The sequence below is a fragment of the Mizuhopecten yessoensis genome, unplaced genomic scaffold, assembly GCF_002113885.1.
Source record: "Mizuhopecten yessoensis strain PY_sf001 unplaced genomic scaffold, ASM211388v2 scaffold10885, whole genome shotgun sequence".
NCBI classification, from domain to species: domain Eukaryota; kingdom Metazoa; phylum Mollusca; class Bivalvia; order Pectinida; family Pectinidae; genus Mizuhopecten; species Mizuhopecten yessoensis.
The window spans coordinates 376,278-396,834 of NW_018408770.1; the positions used below are offsets into that span (position 1 = coordinate 376,278).

At 35.2% G+C, this 20,557-nt stretch overlaps 1 protein-coding gene across 8 annotated transcripts in view; it reads right to left on the reverse strand.

Moving 5' to 3' along the window:
• Positions 1-888: 888 nt before the first annotated feature.
• LOC110463273 (sodium bicarbonate transporter-like protein 11) overlaps positions 889-20,557 on the reverse strand; it is a 159,737-nt gene continuing 140,068 nt past the window's right edge. For all 8 annotated transcript variants that reach the window (XM_021517731.1, XM_021517727.1, XM_021517730.1 and 5 more), the window contains exons 9-19: positions 20,304-20,426; positions 18,584-18,697; positions 17,874-18,006; positions 16,831-16,904; positions 12,763-13,024; positions 10,712-10,818; positions 9,370-9,538; positions 7,704-7,877; positions 7,362-7,557; positions 6,729-6,898; positions 889-6,087 (exon numbers count right to left, since the gene is read on the reverse strand). In XM_021517731.1, the coding sequence (XP_021373406.1) occupies positions 6,027-6,087; positions 6,729-6,898; positions 7,362-7,557; positions 7,704-7,877; positions 9,370-9,538; positions 10,712-10,818; positions 12,763-13,024; positions 16,831-16,904; positions 17,874-18,006; positions 18,584-18,697; positions 20,304-20,426 (1,583 nt within the window). In that variant the 3' untranslated portion in view covers positions 889-6,026. The remainder of the gene's footprint in view (positions 6,088-6,728; positions 6,899-7,361; positions 7,558-7,703; positions 7,878-9,369; positions 9,539-10,711; positions 10,819-12,762; positions 13,025-16,830; positions 16,905-17,873; positions 18,007-18,583; positions 18,698-20,303; positions 20,427-20,557) is intronic.

The window sequence follows — 20,557 nt, forward strand, 5'->3', positions numbered from 1 at the left end:
TTCTGAGTCAAAGCTTGGAAACAGTTGACATCCCCACCCCATAACCATACATAAAATTGCTGGGCATGAAAAATCTAATACAGATATACTACAAGGATTGGCCTTGGGGTCTGGCATATTCCCTTGGATCGCATTTGGAGAATATTTTGCCATGATTGCTTAGATATCCAGGTGAGCGATACAGGCCCTCTGGGCCCCTTGTTACTATAGCGCTTCTACTACAAACTCCATGTATCATACAGAAACCTATATTTATAGCAGTAAAAACTTGCACCACTTTCTCCTGAAAATAAGTTTTTCAATGTATCTGTCATTGTACTTCTCATTACTGAACGTTCCTTTAGATGGAAAAAAACCCCAGAAATCAAATTGTACACAATTTGACAAGATGTTTCATAAAACAAGGGAAAAAACTGAGTAACTGTTGTAGCCTGTTTATTGAGTCTTAACATGTTAATTTCAAATAGTGCCTAAAGTTGGAGCAATAATTTCAAAGGCAATAGAAATTACCAACTCCATAAATTAAGGTACTATGGCAATAAGCATCTCTAAAAGCTCATTTTTAGGGGAAGTTGGAGCATGGTTTTTGAGTTTATGTAACATAGGAAATTGTGAGTGTGAAATTGCTTGTGACAGACCAACATCTTTTGTATAAACATTGTATATATGTATTGTATCCGTGTTGTATAGTTCATCATTAAAGACCAATATTTTTCTCTGAATTTTGACAAAACAAATTCATTAATATGTAGATATTGTAATCATTTCACTCGTTTGATAGCGCGAGACTAAAAGGCTGAAATAAAATTTCATTCAAAGATAATTTCTTTTGGTGATTTGTTGAATTGTTTGGTTCATTTACAACGATATTATAACAAAAGAATCCGATTTGCTTTCAGAAAATATTTTTATTGGTTAAGAACATTAACAAAATATAACCAACAAATAAAAATCACAGACTGATGTGCTTGTAATGGTATTGTGCAGACTTGCTAGATTTATACAATCATTAAACAAACAGTTATACTCTGCAACTTAAAACAGGACATACCAGTAATTAATATTTGTTCACCATTGGGCACACATCCAAGAATTTTAATTCACATGGGTTGGTTGGTGTCCATATTCCAAATTTTGGGGAAACAAATCTGAAATGGGATGGCATGCCTGTTTATGCAAATCCAAACCAGGGTTACAAAGGACAAACCTTGATGACCAAGCCTAGATCTACCCTTGACCAGGACACTACTACCTTATTTACCGACCCTAGCTTCTCGACTCGTACATACCTGATACTGATATATACCATAAACAATATAATATACAGTAAATGATTTTGTATTGTGGTTACCAGTGATGGTAGCAAAATATTTCTCTTAAGAGTATATAATCACAACAGGCTTATTTTGAGACAAATTCACAAGCTAAGATTTTGTTAAAACAAGGATAAAGCACTGTTAACTCATTCACTCCTGAAGACACATTTGTCCCCTTCCAATTCAAAGGTTGGAATAGTTCACTATGGAACTTCAGGGGTCAATGAGTTGACACATGTTAATGGTCCCATTCAACAAGCTGACAGTGAAAGTGATGGTAGGTTTATTGTAAATATTTCTATTGAATGCCCCAAAGAGTCTTCTATTTGTCTTGTTTTCTTTGAATGTTGTAGAGAAAAATATTACATTGTACATGTATTACATGTCTTGATTGTAGTGTTTGATTTCTTTCTAACTTCCTTGTTAGATGTTGTCTATTTGCAAAAAAATCATAATACATCATATTGAGAATTACTATGTACAAGCAAATGAAAGCTGAAATTATTCTGATCAGATTGTAATGGGGATGTGGTTATATAGTTACCCTACCCTGATGATCAGTTCTGTAACATAGGCTACCACCAAAATGTCATGGATTAATATAAGAATAAGGTGCACTTTACAAAATGTTAGGAAAAAAAAGGTGACAAGCTTCATGGACATGCTCTAATCACTTCTGAAGGGACAGCAAGATGTACGGTACTATAGTACGTTGCTATCACAGATCTCCTGTTTTAGAAAATAAAATCAATATTACAAACTAGATAGTAATACTGCCCACAGTGAACAGGATATACTAGCAGTTCTGACACTGAATGTAACGTATATTATAATAGGAATGTACTTTATAAATCAAGTTAATACAAATGAACTATTAAATAGAAAGCATTGTACCATCATTTTCTTACAATGCAGAACAACGTTGATTTGGACCTTTCACTTCCTGAAAATAAAAAGAATATAAACAACGAACTTGTCTGAAAATTGAGAAAAACAATCTTGCCTGATTTGCATCAGTTATCTCCCCTACATGTTTTAAAGAAATTAGCATGATCACTTCCCGAGTGTCATCAAAAATACAAATATCATAGTTTTTATGAATTTTATCATTTTTATAGGGTAGATAATACACAGGTCGCTATATAATATGTATTCAAGCTTCACCTAAATCATTTATCTCCGAATAGGATTCATGATTGTCTGTCAAATGAATTTATTTTTATTGAAAAGTGCTGATTGTGGTAAAGCTTTTTATTTTCTAGATGGAAATATAATGGTATCTTATATATAATCAACTAACTTTGTGTTAGTGCTTAGGAGAAACTATCGGTCCTAATCAGGTAGTATAATCTGTAAATGGTAGATTTTACTTATCTTTGGTTTAGTTCTTGTATATCTTGTATAATTATCTGACATGTAAACATATATAACTGAAAATCAATAATATATTGTTTACAATGTATTACTAAACAGTACATCACAGATCTGTTAATGACCTTTATAAATATAGCTTTCTATTTCTATAGGAGTATGTTATATGAATATAAGTTCTTTAACCTTCAACCTATATCTTTGGTACTAAAAATATACAGTCATCACATGTACAAGAACAGTAATCTATTTTAGCACACTGGGAAAATGGCAATATTTTTTTTTTTTTTTAATAAAACACTCTTCTATGCAGATATGCTATTTGGCACAATAGCTGTAGTTATTTACATGTATAAAACTACAAGAAATATATACAGTAAAACCTTAATATAATGCCTGACCTCATTGTATTAAAACATAAAGCTCATCACCAACACATGTTAAAGTCTCTTGTTCTTTATTTCTCGTGAATTCCTTTGTTTCCTTTGGTGTATTACCAAATCCTAACAACCTTATAATGTTAATATTTCACTGGAAAAATGACAAAATAACAGGGTTTTACTCTGAAGATGCTGGTTTAAATTGGTATAATAAAGCAACATTCAAGATTTTAATACTCTCAGACATACAAAGTGTGTTACAAGAAGTCATGTATGTACAGCATTCATTGTACATGGCAGACATCATGGAACAACAATACTGCCATATCTTTCACAAAATCAATTTTTGAATTTTGAAAATACAATCGTATATATCAACTGGCCAGTTTATCTCAGCAGCTGTCTGCTTTATTACTGAGAGGGGAAAGAAAACAATAATGGATGTTTGTGACTTTTCATGAATATGGGAAAGGGCTTTACATAAGTTGGACAACTTGTGCCCAATCCCTTTTGTATATTACATGTAGATGCAAATAAAAATTATAAATTATGTTTAAATCAAATCATGAATATGCATATTTTACGAAATATCAAAAAGTCATCCGTTGAAAGATATGGCATAGGCAGCAGGAAAGGGTTAAGAGTTCTGAAACCTAGTTCAGACTATGCATTTTGGCTAATAACATAACTTGGATCCTTTAAACAAATATATTGGAAAAGCAACATATGCTTGCTGATATTTTCATATTCCACCAACTTGGCAGTTTATATCATACATGTATTTTACATGGCAGATGGTGCATAAGAATGAATCTCCACAATTTTCAGTAAAACTTAAATTGATGAAGTCATTTCAATCCAATGAAGCAGAGCCTCAACTTATGTACTTGTAATTAGTTCAGACTTTTGTTACATACCTTTTGAATCCACTATAATGAAAAAGACAATTTACACTAAACGCTTATGGATGTATTTTCCCTACAACAAAGTTATGTTATCTTCGACGTCGGATATTGACATGTACGGTAGAGATACAATTCTACACAGTTAACACACAATCTGTTAACCAGTCGGAATGAGATCTGAGTGTTACATCAGAAAATAGGCAACAACTAGGCTCTTTAGGAATAATGCTTTGAAGCATGTCACAACACAATTTGTAGATAAACATATTTAGTTTATTTTCCAGTACAGGAACTAGATAAATTCCCTTACATGGGACACTCAGATTAATCATGAGTTACCCCAATACATATATATCGTGCAGCATACCCCACTGGAATGTCTCGCACCTGGTAAACAAATATACAAATACAACTGTGATAAACTTTCAGAAAACATAACGGTTATTACAAACATTCTGTGATAATTGCATTATATATATATATTTCTAGGGCGAGGCCTGTAACAGGACACCATACTGTGGAAACCTCATAGAATCAGTGGTTCTTTTTAGAGACAACAAACGTATGCAGTCATTTAACTCTTGAATTATTTGCAAAGGCCCAACATACAGAATTCTGGCTCAAATAATATGAACGTGTATCCCATATTAAATGTCCTAAATTGAACTGAAGCTGTAATGTTATGATGAATGATCATAAAATGTATGTATTTACAGATGTTGTCAACAACTTGCTTATAAATTGGTACAAAACAGTGTGCATATCATAAAATGTGTAGATACAGTTTTGATTCTGTGTGAATATATAGAGTACATGTACCTAATACTACTGCAAGTAGTAAGAGGTGTGTGAAGGTGTCCCAACCAGGGGACTCGTTGCATTGGCTGGTGTACTATGGTATACTAGAGCACAGGTGAGAACATACTACAGGTGTGTCATGTTATAGGTAAGATATAGGTGTCATCATCACACAGGTACAAATGTATGTCATACTGATGGTGCATCACCACACAGGTACACCTAAACATACAGGTGTGTCACCTTTATCATACTGGCATGTCACCTTCACCCAGACAGGTTTAAAATTGTTCTTCAACTTTACCATACAGGTGTGTTATTGTCACCATAAAACCTGCCTTTTTACAGGTATGAATGAGCATACAGGTACAGATCACCACTTTTCCCACGTTTACAGAATTGTCTCTCATTTCACCTATTCAGTGTGCCTCTTTCACTCCTATTTATGACAGAAACAGTAGGGAAAGATTACAATGAACAATGAATACGACATCACAATCAGTTATGAACAGGAGATGTCATGTGCATATCAGGGTAAAACAGTAATAAATGCCGAAATCCATTTTCTTTAATACAGTATGAAAAGGATGGGAGAAAGAGAATCATCCATTAAGGTGATGGTATACCAGAGAAATCTCACAGTGAGATCCTTCAATATCTAACCCTCAGCTTCAAACCAAAAGTCTCGGATTAAACAATCAAGCATATCACCCCCCGGGTTGTGACTTCCCTGTCGTGTTATGGTAAGGGAAGGTTCTATTGATGTATACAGGGATAAACCTGTATGACACCTTAATTGACTAGTCACACTAGTCACACACTAGTCACACTAGTCACACACTAGTCACACTAGTCCAGAAACCAAATTTTGTTCTACAAAGGACTTAATCATTCTTAATTTTCAAGACATTTGAAATGTTTGTATTTAAAAAACCCATCTTAAAATATTTCTGAAATTTGATTTGTCATAAACAGTTCATGGTAGTAACACGCTGTAGTATGTTTTACATGTGATGACTTTATTTTCAATTTGGCACCAGTTACAATATGTTCTATCACAGAGACATCCTTGTTATCTCTCCAATGAGTCAGTCATCCTCCCCACCATCCATTGTGACATCATAGGTCAAACTGAGGTCAACTAGGGAACGTATTCGTCATTTGGTCATCTAATGTGACACTCAAGGTCAAACTATGGTAATTTCCTGTGGTATTCAAGGTCATGTAAAGGTCACCTCCATTCAGGTCTCCTCCATTCAGTGTCCATCCAAGGCCTTCAGGTATTTGGGCTCGATGAGTTTGGGAACAAGTTTGTGTCTGTAAAAGATAGGTTTTTTTAATGAAGACTCACAATTTCTAAAACAAATCCAAATGGTGATAACATTGAGATTTTTTTTGTAATTCAGGAAGATCTGATATAGCCAAAAATTAATCTCACCAGTACTGTTTACTCTTTCCTCCACACATAACATTCTTTATTGGAACAAACTTGTTGGCCATTTGCCTCAGTGATCTACTTATCAAATACCCAGGCATGAAAACAAAGGCCTTGCAGTTCTTGAGAAAAGATGTCTCAAATTTTAAATCCTTATGACAATGAAAGTGGCCAAGGCAATTTATTGGAACAAACTACAAACCCCCTTTCTCAGCAAACTGCAAGTCCAATGTCATTACTCAAAGCTCAATGTTCAGTAAAAGAAGATTTTAGCTTATGAATATATATTCAGTTCATCTACTTAAGAAAACAAGACAACTGTTACCTTAGAAGGATACAAACCAAATTTTAACACTCAAGTTACTTTCAAGAGTTTATTTTTTCAAGTTCAGTGCCATGACCTTGAATATAGCTTAAGGGCATTTATTTGCCCAGATTTCAAAGCATTTCGGTGACGGACATGCCAAATATTTTTACTCTCAAGGTCTTCTTTAGAAGAAGTTGTAGACTCATTTATACTCACCTAATTGGCATAAGCACCATGAGAAGGATAGGGAAGACCATCTTCATGTAGGGAATGGGTGAGAAACCAAAAATACAGAGGACAAACAGCTGGATCATTTGTATAGCTGTGAACAAATGGACCTTCCTCTGGGGTACTCGACGCACATAGTGGTTAGGAGGGTAAGCAGCCTGCAACACAAGTACGTGTTGGATTGAGGAGACCGGTAAACAAGTTGGATAGTTGTGGTATGTTCTATGAATCACTTATATATTACCTACGAATGTTAATCACAAATTACAGCACAGTTAAACTGTTCCATGATGTAGTGGCAGTCTATTTTTAGCGCCTTTTGCGCTTAAACCGTTTTGCTAAATTGCATTAGAGCTAATTGATATTTCTGCAAATTGTCACTTATTGCATATTTGCAGGTAAACCAATCCATCAATGAGCTAATCTGTTAAAATTTGATAATGCTCCAAAATAAGTATGTTTACAGTGCTCACAAATATGAATTAAGTTGCAGTATATGAACAACCCATCATTAATAACAAAAGGTTGTTTATGACTTCAAACTTACACAGTTAAAGTGTACTGATACACCTGAACTATTCCTTGCAGTAAGCTAAACCATTATGGCTATGTATACTGTACCTGCTCTGTAAAGAGAAGAAGGATGCGGTCAAACATCTGGTTGCCATTGAGAGCTGTGATTGCCACATACAGGAAGAGTCCATCTAGAACTGGACGGGGGATGTAGGCCATTGGGTAGGGCAGCAGGAACATGGACAGGCCAATCATCACATGTGAGATAATCCCGGTTAGGCGTGTCTCCCGAACATGGACGACTCTGATGTATCCAAAAGTATTTTGATATCAAATGCTTAATTCAAATCAGAATTGGCCGAGTAATTTTTGACAATATTGACATTTGATATATGGCATATTAGTACAGAATGTAGTATATGGACGATAAGTAAATTAGTCAGTACTTACACCTGATGGACATGACCTTGCTCTATCCTATCCTCAAGGTCAGCCAGAGCCTTCACGTGGAGGGGAGAGTGGGGCAGTGCAGCGTGGATCCACGGTAAGGTGAAGATAGACAGCACAGCATTGAGGACAGCTACCACAAACAGATCCCAGTGGTAAGCAGATCCCTTTTTGAGCCTGTAAAGTAAAACATATTTTGGGGTATACATGTTGACCCCAGTGATATTACGGAGATGACATCATGGTTGAAGACAAAAATATTGATATCTCAGATTTTCAGCTTATTAAGGCTTGGTTGACAGACTGTGTGTGTAAATATATGTTTTCCTGTATGTTGATTATGATAAACCTACAAAGATTTGTATTTAAAAAATGATTGATCTACTAGCTGTATTTTATCTCATCTGGTTGTATTTTTTTAGGATTGATCTATTTGTTTGCATTTTTTATTTTTTCTGACCTACCTTTTTTTTTTTAACTATGGTTGACTTATTTATTTCTGTGTTTACTGTGGTTGACCTACTTGTTTTTGTGTTTACTATGGCTGACCTACTTGTTTCTGTTTTTTACTATATATTGTTGACCTACTTGTTTCTGTGTTTACTATGGCTGACCTACTTGTTTCTTTTTTTACTATAAATGGTTGACCTACTTGTTTCTGTGTTTTCTACGGCTGACCTACTTGTTTCTGTGTTTACTATGGCTGACCTACTTGTTTCTGTGTTGGCTTTAGCTGAGCAACATGATTCTGTGTTTACTATGGCAGGCCTACATGTTTCTGTTTTTACTATATATGGTTGACCTACTTGTTTCAGTGTTTACTATGGCAGACCTACTGTGTCAGTGTTTACTATGGCTGACCTACTTGTTTCTGTTTTTACTATATATGGTTGACCTACTTGTTTCTGTTTTTACTATATATGGTTGACCTACTTGTTTTTGTTTTTACTATATATGGTTGACCTACTTGTTTCTGTTTTTACTATATATGGTTGACCTACTTGTTTCTGTTTTTACTATATATGGTTGACCTACTTGTTTCTGTTTTTACTACGGCTGACCTACTTGTTTCTGTTTTAACTATATATGGTTGACCTACCTGTTTCGGTTTTTACTATATCTGGTTGACCTATTTGTTTCTGTGTTTACTATGGTTGACCTACTTGTTTCAGTGTTTACTATGGCTGACCTACTTGTTTCTGTTTTTACTATATATTGTTGACCTACTTGTTTCTGTGTTTACTATGGCTGACCTACTTGTTTCTGTGTTTACTACGGCTGACCTACTTGTTTCTGTGTTTACTACGGTTGACCTACTTGTTTCTGTGTTGGCTTTAGCTGAGCTACATATTTATGTGTTTACTATTGCAGACCTACATGTTTCTGTTTTTACTATATATGGTTGACCTACTTGTTTCAGTGTTTAATATGGTTGACCTACATGTTTCTGTGTTTACTATATATGGCTGACCTACTTGTTTCTGTGTTTACTATGGCAGATTTACATGTTTCTGTGTTTACTATGGCAGACCTACATATTTCTGTGTATACTATATATGGCTGACCTATTTGTTTCTGTGTTTACTATGGCTGACCTACTTGTTTCTGTGTTTAGTTTACTATGGCTGACCTACTTGTTTCTATGTTTAGTTTACTATGGCTGACTTACTTGTTTGAAGGTGTGTTGACGAGGGCACTGGATATGTTTTGATCCATGAAGAACAGGAGAGAGAGACTAAAGCCAAGTCCTGCTGCTGCAAATACAGCTGATGCTGGCAGTGTGTGGAGAGGTGCTAACCTAAACAGGCTTTCAGCAGGCTTGTATTCAAATGGTTTTACTGTCAAATAAAACACAACAGATGTGTGGTTAAACATAAGAATTGTACTTGTAAATATGACTTGCATCACAAAAGTTTACGGTAATCTTCATTCAATGTGTATTTTTGTTGAATTATTGTTTTTGGCATCTCCTAGTCTAAACCATTGCTACCCATTTTCTCATGACATGCTGCTACCTATAACAGGATGAACCTTTAACGCTCTAATATAAAGCTCAGCTTCTGATGACATCTACATATATCTGACATCCTTCTGATGACATCCACATATATGTTACATCCTTCTGATGACATCCACATATATTTTTGACATCCTTCTGATGACATCTACATATATGACATCCTTCTGATGACATCCACATATATCTGACATCCTTCTGATGACATCCACATATATGTTACATCCTTCTGATGACATCCACATATATTTTTGACATCCTTCTGATGACATCTACATATATCTGACATCCTTCTGATGACATCCACATATATTTGACATCCTTCTGATGACATCCACATATATCTGACATCCTTCTGATGACATCCACATATATCTGACATCCTTCTGATGACATCCACATATATCTGACATCCTTCTGATGACATCCACATATATCTGACATCCTTCTGATGACATCCACATATATGTGACATCCTTCTGATGACATCCACATATATCTGACATCCTTCTGATGACATCCACATATATCTGACATCCTTCTGATGACATCTACATATATGTGACATCCTTCTGATGACATCCACATATATCTGACATCCTTCTGATGACATCCACATATATCTGACATCCTTCTGATGACATCTACATATATGTGACATCCTTCTGATGACATCCACATATATCTGACATCCTTCTGATGACATCCACATATATCTGACATCCTTCTGATGACATCCACATATATGTGACATCCTTCTGATGACATCCACATATATCTGACATCCTTCTGATGACATCTACATATATGTGACATCCTTCTGATGACATCCACATATATTTGACATCCTTCTGATGACATCTACATATATCTGACATCCTTCTGATGACATCCACATATATTTGACATCCTTCTGATGACATCTACATATATCTGACATCTTTCTGATGACATCCACATATATCTGACATTTTAATGATGACAACTCACTTACATTTGATATCCCTGAAGACAATAGATCCAAAAATAGACATGAGGATTACAGCAACAGGAAGTGCATAGTCTGCTAACATCTCACGCTTACTTGCATTTAGGAATGGCCTGAAATACATACACAAAAAAATAGAGAATTATGGTATCACAGATGGTCAGTGTTGGTCAATTTCTGACCTTTGAGCTTACAATGAGTACCCAGTCAATTATGTCACACTCATATGATTAGCATTGGTCAGTTTGGACAGAAAAAATGCCAAGTTTATGTGAATTTGCTTTCCCCTCAGAGATTTTGTTTCTGCAGCAAAACCTGTTGAACTGATATACTAAATCCAATTTTCTGTGAAAGGACAGGGTATGGCAATGTAGGTAATTTATTTAGGTCTTACAGTATCCTCAGATTTATAAAATATAATGTTCATCAATATTATTCCATTATGCAAATCAGAAAATACATTTACATTGTCAAAAATACAACACTTCAAGCCACAGCAAAATGACAAAATGTTAGTGACAAAATTAAAAAATTTCAGATAAATTTTCAGATAATTAATAAATGTGAGTGGGTTTGTGCACCACTTGAATATATGCAACTTACTAAGCAGGATAAACACACACATACTGAAATTTGATATTATTGATATAAATTTCCATATTTTGTATTTTTACCATATTATCTCCCTTTATCAGCCTTGATTTGAAAGCTGTTTCTCAATTAAAGACTAAAATTTCCCTCTTGAAAAATATTTTTGCCATTTTTATTTCTCCTTCAGATCTGCAAACCTTTCAAATTTTACCTCTGGGAGAAAGTAACAACACAGCAAAATCTAAAAAGTCCAATGGTACTTACTTTGGCCTACCCTAATAGACAGAATAATGGTGTAATTGTCACGACTTTTCTATTCACTGAATGAACTGAGTTCGCAGCAAAAGCAAGGTTTACAAATATTTGATGATTTCACAAGGGTGAATAAAATTGGAGTCTGCTTCCAAACAAGAAAGATTCATTAATGCTACGTACTTTGTTGTGAAGTTATACGTACCTTTTTGTGAAGTTTTACGTACGTTGTTGTGAAGTTATACGTACGTTTTTGTGAAGCTATACATACGTTTTGGTGAAGTTATACATATGTTTTGTGAAGTTATACGTACGTTTGGTGAAGTTATATGTTTGTTTTGGTGAAGTTATACATATGTTTTGTTAAGTTATACGTATGTTTTGGTGAAGTTATACGTATGTTTTGTGAAGTTATACATATGTTTTGTTAAGTTATACGTATGTTTTGGTGAAGTTATACGTATGTTTTGTGAAGTTATACATATGTTTTGTTAAGTTATATGTTTGTTTTGGTGAAGTTATACGTATGTTTGGTGAAGTTATACGTATGTTTGGTGAAGTTATACGTACGTTTTGGTGAAGTTATATGTTTGTTTTGGTGAAGTTATACATATGTTTTGTTAAGTTATACGTACGTTTTGTGAAGTTATACGTATGTTTTGTGAAGTTATACATATGTTTTGTGAACTTATACGTATGTTTTGTGAAGTTATACGTACGTTTTGGTGAAGTTATACGTACGTTTTTGTGAAGTTATACATACGTTTTGGTGAAGTTATACGTATGTTTTGTTAAGTTATATGTATGTTTTGGTGAAGTTATACGTATGTTTGGTGAAGTTATACGTATGTTTTGTGAAGTTTTACGTACATTTTGGTGAAGGTATACATATGTTTTGTGAAGTTATACGTACGTTTTGGTGAAGTTATACGTATGTTTTGTGAAGTTATACGTACATTTTTGTGAAGTTATACGAACGTTTTGGTGAAGTTATACGTTTGTTTTGGTGAAGTTATACATATGTTTTGTTAAGTTATATGTATGTTTTGGTGAAGTTATACGTATGTTTTGTGAATTTATACGTATGTTTTGTGAAGTTATACGTATGTTTTGTGAAGTTATACGTACGTTTTGGTGAAGTTATACGAATGTTTTGTGAAGTCATACTTACGTTTTTGTGAAGTTATACATATGTTTTGTTAAGTTATACGTACGTTTTTGTGAAGTTATACAGTGTGAGTCCTGTCCACACTGTACCAAGCATTAGTAAGAGAAACAGTACACTGTTCTCCCTTAGACACTCTCCAACACTTTGGATATGGCTCGGGGTGGTGCTGTCGTTAGTAACAGTATCCATGATTAAAGTTGTCATGGTGTTAGTCAGGTTAGCAACACTACTGTTAAAAGTGGCTCCTGATTGGACGGCTGGATGTGAACCTCCCTCACATGCGGGAGTGTGGTAATTTTTGTTAAAATCTGAAAAGACAGATACATGCAAGTATTTGTTTATAGTTTATATAGATTATACAAACATTAGGATTATCTGTAAATTGTAACCATAGATTATAGATAGATTTCAGGACCTTTCCCAGTACAAATATTTCCACACTGCGACCAGATAAAGAATCACAATGTGAACATTTGCACACGTGAGAAGTTCCATATTTACTGCACAGTATTAGAATAGCTGATTAATGGAAAAGCAAGACACAAGTTGCTGTAGACAGTCCCAGTATTAGAATAGCTAGAGGCATATTGACAGTCTAGACAGTCCCAGTATTAGAATAGCTAGAGGCATATTGACAGTCAGAGTACATGTATTAAAATATATATATATATAGAGAGAGAGAGAGAGAAATAATCAGATCTAAGGACCAACTAAAAAACAAGCTGCTTTCAACCTTCCCAGGACTCTTCAAGTTTATTTCAAAAGGACAACATTGTGATGTCACAATTGCAATTTAATACTTTTTGTTATTATATATATATATCGATATTGAACTACCACAACAGTTGTTGTAACCTTTGGAGAACACCTGTATCATCCTCAATTAATTTGCAGCACACTTTACTTCACCAAAACCTTATAAACATTACAACACCATTCCGTGTGTAATCTGATCTTACAGAATGTACCGATCCTAAGTGTGTAGTTTGATCTTACAGAATGTACCGATCCTAAATGTGTAGTTTGATCTTACAGAATGTACTGATCCTAAGTGTGTAGTATGATCTTACAGAATGTACCGATCCTAAGTGTGTAGTTTGATCTTACAGAATGTACCGATCCCTAAGTGTGTAGTTTGATCTTACAGAATGTACCAATCATAAGTGTGTAGTTTAATCTTACAGAATGTACCGATCCTAAGTGTGTAGTTTGATCTAACAGAATGTACCGATCCTAAGTGTGTAATTTGATCTTACAGAATGTACCGATCCTAAGTGTGTAATTTGATCTTACAGCATGTACCGATCCTAAGTCTGTAGTTTGATCTAACAGAATGTACCGATCCTAAGTGTGTAATTTAATCTTACAGAATGTACCGATCCTAAGTGTGTAGTTTGATCTTACAGAATGTACCGAGCCCTAAGTATGTAATTTGATCTTACACAATGTAACGATCCTAAGTGTGTAGTTTTATCTTACAGAATGTACCGATCCCTAAGTATGTAATTTGATCTTACACAATGTACCGATCCTAAGTGTGTAGTTTGATTTTACAGAATGTACCGAACCTAAGTGTGTAATTTGATCTTACAGAATGTACCGATCCTAAGGGTGTAGGTTGATCTTACAGAATGTACCGATCCTAAGTGTGTAGTTTGATCTTACAGAATGTACCGATCCTAAGTGTGAAGTTTGATCTTACAGAATGTATTGTTCCCTAAGTGTGTAATTTGATCTCACAGAATGTACCGATCCTTAGTTTGTAATTTGATCTTACAGCATGTACCGATCCTAAGAAAAGATCAAGAATTAAGTTTTCACCCATAGACCAAACAATCACATCTATACCCGCTGATCCTACCGGCCCATTATTCTGACCATTGGTAGAATATCCATGAACAAAAGGCCCAATATACCTGTATTTCTGATCTGTTATATAAAACTGAGCCGAAAATATAGCCCATCATCATTCAAGCCATCAATTCCACATCAACTTGACCAAGGCACAACACCCCCTACAATACCTGTCAATGTTCTTCAAAATCGATACCGTTCTCAAATCTTTAAGGTTCAACCTGAAATCCTCAACTGAATTCAGTTCCTCCCTCCAGATTATCTGTAAAACGCTGATGTGCACTACTTTTGTAACCTACCTCGAAACTAATTTGTAAGGACCTCAATTCCATCACAGGAACGCTGTTAGAAGAAAGTATAGAACTACTGTATCCCAAAAAGGACCGCACCCCTAGAATTGGTTTTTTTCTTCAGTATCACCTGCTAGGAGGACATTGAATAGGCCAAATTTGATATGCTGCCCCCATTTGCCACACTTAGGATATCAAAATCTTCCTTTCTAAGTTCCCTTCTCATTTTGTTCAATGTTGTCTCCATAGGCACCCGTCTTCATATGACATTTAGCTGTTGCAAAGACATTAAACACCAACCAAACAAATGAGCCATCAGGGTTCACTCAGTGACTTCCATCATACCAGCAAGTTTACTCATAAAATCAGCTCTGAATAGATAAACTTCCACAACACCCTGACCTGATAGTCAAAATAGAATAATAACATGGCAATAGCAATCGTAAACAAATAATAATGAAAACGCACACTGTCACGGTATTGTTATTGATGATGCTGAATGATTAACACTGAGTGCAAAAAAAAAAAAAAAAGAAAAAAAAATAAAAAAAAATAAATAGAATAATAACATTAGTGTCCACACCATCTTTCAGCAATCGTGAACACTGTTTAAATATCTGATATCTTGATTACCTCATGATAGTTCACAATTTACATTTACGAGATTTTTGTTTTGTCTACAGCAACATTACTGCTCACCCTTGTGAGCCCTAAGTCACCCCAAGTCATTCTAGTTACACTACTCTGACATTGTTGACAATACTTTACACTGTACTTCAACCCAAAATTGTATATTAGCTTACACCTCACTTGTTTTGTTGTTCCTAGATAGCTGAAACATGTCAACTATACATTTTTTACTGTAACCATACATCTGTGTTGAGATGGCAATGAATCGCTATACTGCTGACAGCTATACTATATAATGTATTATCTGAAACCTGTCAACTATAAATTTCTTACTGTAATCAAATCGCTATACTGCTGACAGCTATACTATTTAATGTATCATCTGAAACATGTCAACTATAAATTTCTTACTGTAATCAAATCGCTATACTGCTGACAGCTATACTATATAATGTATTATCTGAAACCTGTCAACTATAAATTTCTTACTGTAATCAAATCGCTATACTGCTGACAGCTATACTATTTAATGTATTATCTGAAACATGTCAACTATAAATTTCTTACTGTAATCAAATCGCTATACTGCTGACAGCTATACTATATAATGTATTATCTGAAACCTGTCAACTATAAATTTCTTACTGTAATCAAATCGCTATACTGCTGACAGCTATACTATTTAATGTATTACTGAAACATGTCAACTATAAATTTCTTACTGTAATCAAATCGCTATACTGCTGACAGCTATACTATATAATGTATTACCTGAAACCTGTCAACTATAAATTTCTTACTGTAATCAAATCGCTATACTGCTGACAGCTATACTATTTAATGTATTACTGAAACATGTCAACTATAAATTTCTTACTGTAATCAAATCGCTATACTGCTGACAGCTATACTATATAATGTATTACCTGAAACCTGTCAACTATAAATTTCTTACTGTAATCAAATCGCTATACTGCTGACAGCTATACTATTTAATGTATTACTGAAACATGTCAACTATAAATTTCTTACTGTAATCAAATCGCTATACTGCTGACAGCTATACTATATAATGTATTACCTGAAACCTGTCAACTATAAATTTCTTACAGTAAGGAATCGCTATACTGCTGACAGCTATACTATATAATGTATTATCTGAAACCTGTCAACTATAAATTTCTTATTGTAATCAAATCGCTATACTGCTGACAGCTATACTATATAATGTATTACCTGAAACCTGTCAACAATTGCATTCTTTAATGGTACATCTATGTTGAGACCTCCATACCCATGACTGTTATAATTAAAACAAAGGAGAGTTTGGGTAGCATTACCTTTTAAAGTGTCTTTAATGGCATCAGCAGAAAAGGCAAAAGTGATGAACATGGAAAATATCTCCTCCGTGGATCTGAAAGGTTATGTGAGATGGGTTTATTGGGATATAGCGGACCAAAGCTATCAATCACAACCCGACAGCTGCTGACTCACACCTTACAGTAGTCTAACAGACTGGGGGTGGAATGGGACAGATAGGACAGGTGCCTTTTAAAATGGTTAGGTCATGGCAGTAAGATATATACTTTTTATAATTTCTAACAATCAAACTTATACAGGTTTAATGTTAGGTATAAAACTGGATCAATACATGTACCATATTTTTTCGGCAATAAGCCCATGCCTGGTAATAGGCCCACCAGTTATATGCCTGGTAATAGGTCCACCAGTTATATGCCTGGTAATAGGCCCACCAGTTATATGCCTGTTAATATGCTCACCAGTTATATGCCTGTTAATAGGTCCACCAGTTATATGCCTGGTAATAGGCCCACCAGTTATATGCCTGGTAATAGGTCCACCAGTTATATACCTGGTAATAGGTCCACCAGTTATATGCCTGTTAATAGGCTCACCAGTTATATGCCTGTTAATAGGCCCACCAGTTATATACCTATTGAGATTCAAAAGAAATTGCAACACATTTTTCTTCATTGTCCTGTAATAAACCCGCCCCCTACTTTCAGTGAGAGATTAGTTGTTGACCCACTGAGCTTATTGCAGAATTTTCTTCATGAAATGTGAATGGTCATATCCAAAGTATAGCAAAAACATCCCCTGACAGTCAGTATATCTCCAATATATACCACACGGTACTTTATCTTGTTCATGTTTACACTATGACCTTCAGAAATTTTGTTCAATGAACTCTGATCTTGAAGCATTCTTTCAATTGACCTTTGATCTTGAGAATCAAATTCTATCAAATGAGTACTGACTTTGATGAACACTAAAGAGCATTACTGCAGTAATTGAACTCTCACCTTTGAAAATGATTCAATTAAACAATGGTATTGAGGAATGTTAGGTATTCAATACTTACCTTGAAGAATACTTCATCAGCTTGCTGAGGTTTAGGAATACATAAATGAACAGAAAGAATGCATTCCATAGTCCCACACAAGCAAACATGGCGTAGAAGTTCAGATCAAAATCCTCACAAATATTGTAGATCACTACAATATAGAAAAATGCATGAGTTAATTTTACAAATTTTTTTACAATCGAAATGTATTCAAATAAGATAATAAGCAAACTTATTGTAAGTGTAACATTGTTAGAATCCAACAAAATGTATTAATTATCCAAATACAATAAAACCTCATTATTCAAGACACTTTGGTTCACAGACAAAAATTTCCAACTTTTTAAACTTTCAGATAAATGAGACACAACTTGCATCTTTAATCATTTCTTTAATATATTGTTTTGAAGAAAATGAGTTCTTTATGAAAATATCTCTTAATGGGAATAAAGATGATGGTGTGTTGGCGCACACTCGAATGGCCTGCCTAGTTAGACCTAGCATTGGCTCTCACAGGTAACAGACTGTAGTAGAAGCTGCTCTTTAATTAAAGTCTATTAATATTTAGGATGGCCAAACTCCTACAATCTCTACAAGCCTCTACTTTCAATTCCACAACAAGCTATTCCTGAAGATGTGCAGCATTTTAGCTCTTATCTAAAACATGTGTTGGCCAGAACTGGAGTATACGTCAGCCCTTGAGGATGAGTTAGATGAGTTAGACGTACGTTTGGTGTAGAGAGCCAATGGGGCTGTGGTGAGAAGGACAATGAGAGGTTGACCCCCGAACACACTAAACAGCACTCCTCCAAAACACTGGGAAAACAGGATCTTCTGCATGTCTGTAAAAGGAAAGAACAAAGTTTCACGCAGAGGCAAACTTAACGCAGCACAGACATTAACCATTACCTGGTACATGCTGAATTGTATAGTCAAAATACCAAAATAATTTAATTGAAAAAGGATTTCATTATTACATTGCTTTACCAAATATCTCATTTGATAGATTCCCAGAAATTGTTACATTACTCATCATAAACTCTGGTTTGCTGTGGACTCCAATGGTTGTTGCTGCTGACCTCCAGTTATTGTTGACCTTACCTATGACCTCTAGTTATTGCTGACCATAACTATGACTGACCTTTCCATTGTTCCCTAAGTAGTTGCTGATCATACCCGAGATCTTAGGGTCACCTGTCTGTCATTGTTTATTAATGGCCTGTTTGTTGTTGATCTTATCTTTGACCCCTACATGTTACTGACATTACCTATGACCCCTGTTTGTTGTTGTTGACCTTGCCTATGACGTCTGTTTGTTGTTGTTGACCTTGCCTATGACCTCTGTTTGCTGTTGACCTTACCCATGACCCCTACATGCTACTGACATTACCTATGACCTCTGTTTGTTGTTGTTGAACTTACCTATGACCTCTATTGCTGTTGACCTTACCCATGACCCCTACATGCTACTGACATTACCTATGACCTGTTTGTTGTTGTTGACCTTACCTATGACCTCTATTGCTGTTGACCTTACCTATGACCCCTACATGCTACTGACATTACCTATGACCTCTGTTTGTTGTTGTTGACCTTACCTATAACCTCTGTTTGCTGTTGAGCTTACCCATGTCCACTACATGTTACTGACATTACTTACGACACCTGTTTGTTGTTGTTGACTTTACCTATGACCCCTGTTTGTTGTTGTTGACCTTATTCATGACCCCTGTTTGTTGTTGTTGACCTTACCTATGACCCCTGTTGTTGTTGTTGACTTTACCTATATCCCCTGTTTGTTGTTGTTGACCTTACCTATGCCCCCTGTTTATGTTGTTGACCTTACCTATAACCCCTGTTTGTTGTTGTTGACCTTACCTATTACCTCTGCTTGTTGTTGTTGACATGACCTATGACCTCTGTTTGTTGTTGTTGACCTTACCTATGACCCCTGTCTATGTTGTTGACCTTACCTATAACCCCTGTTTGTTGTTGTTGACCTTACCTATTACCTCTGCTTGTTGTTGTTGACATGACCTATGACCTCTGTTTGTTGTTGTTGACCTTACCTATGACCCCTGTTGTTGTTGACCTTACCTATATCCCCTGTTTGTTGTTGTTGACCTTACCTATGACCTCTGCTTGTTGTTGTTGATCTTACCTATGACCTCTGCTTGTTGTTGTTGACATTACCTATGACCCCTGTTTGTTGTTGTTGACCTTACCTATGACCCCTGTTTATGTTGTTGACCTTACCTATAACCCCTGTTTGTTGTTGTTGACCTTACCTATGACCTCTGCTTGTTGTTGTTGACATGACCTATGACCTCTGTTTGTTGTTGTTGACCTTACCTATGACCCCTGTTTGTTGTTGTTGACATTACCTATGACCTCTGCTTATTGTTGTTGACATTACCTATGACCTCTGTTTGTTGTTGTTGACCTTACCTATGGCTCCATGAGTGTTGTTGTTGTTCAGCATACCGAAAGCAATATTGGGAAGAACACAGGCAAAGTACAGGAAGAAAACAGTGGACAGAACTTTGTGGGGGGTCTTGTGGCCAATTATACCTGTAAAAATAACATATTTTACTTAAAAACAGCAAAAACACAGCAGAAATAACGTTATCGAGGTCTTTTGGGTAAATATCCCTACACAAATAACATTATTTACTTATAATATACTGCAAAAAGGCAGTGGA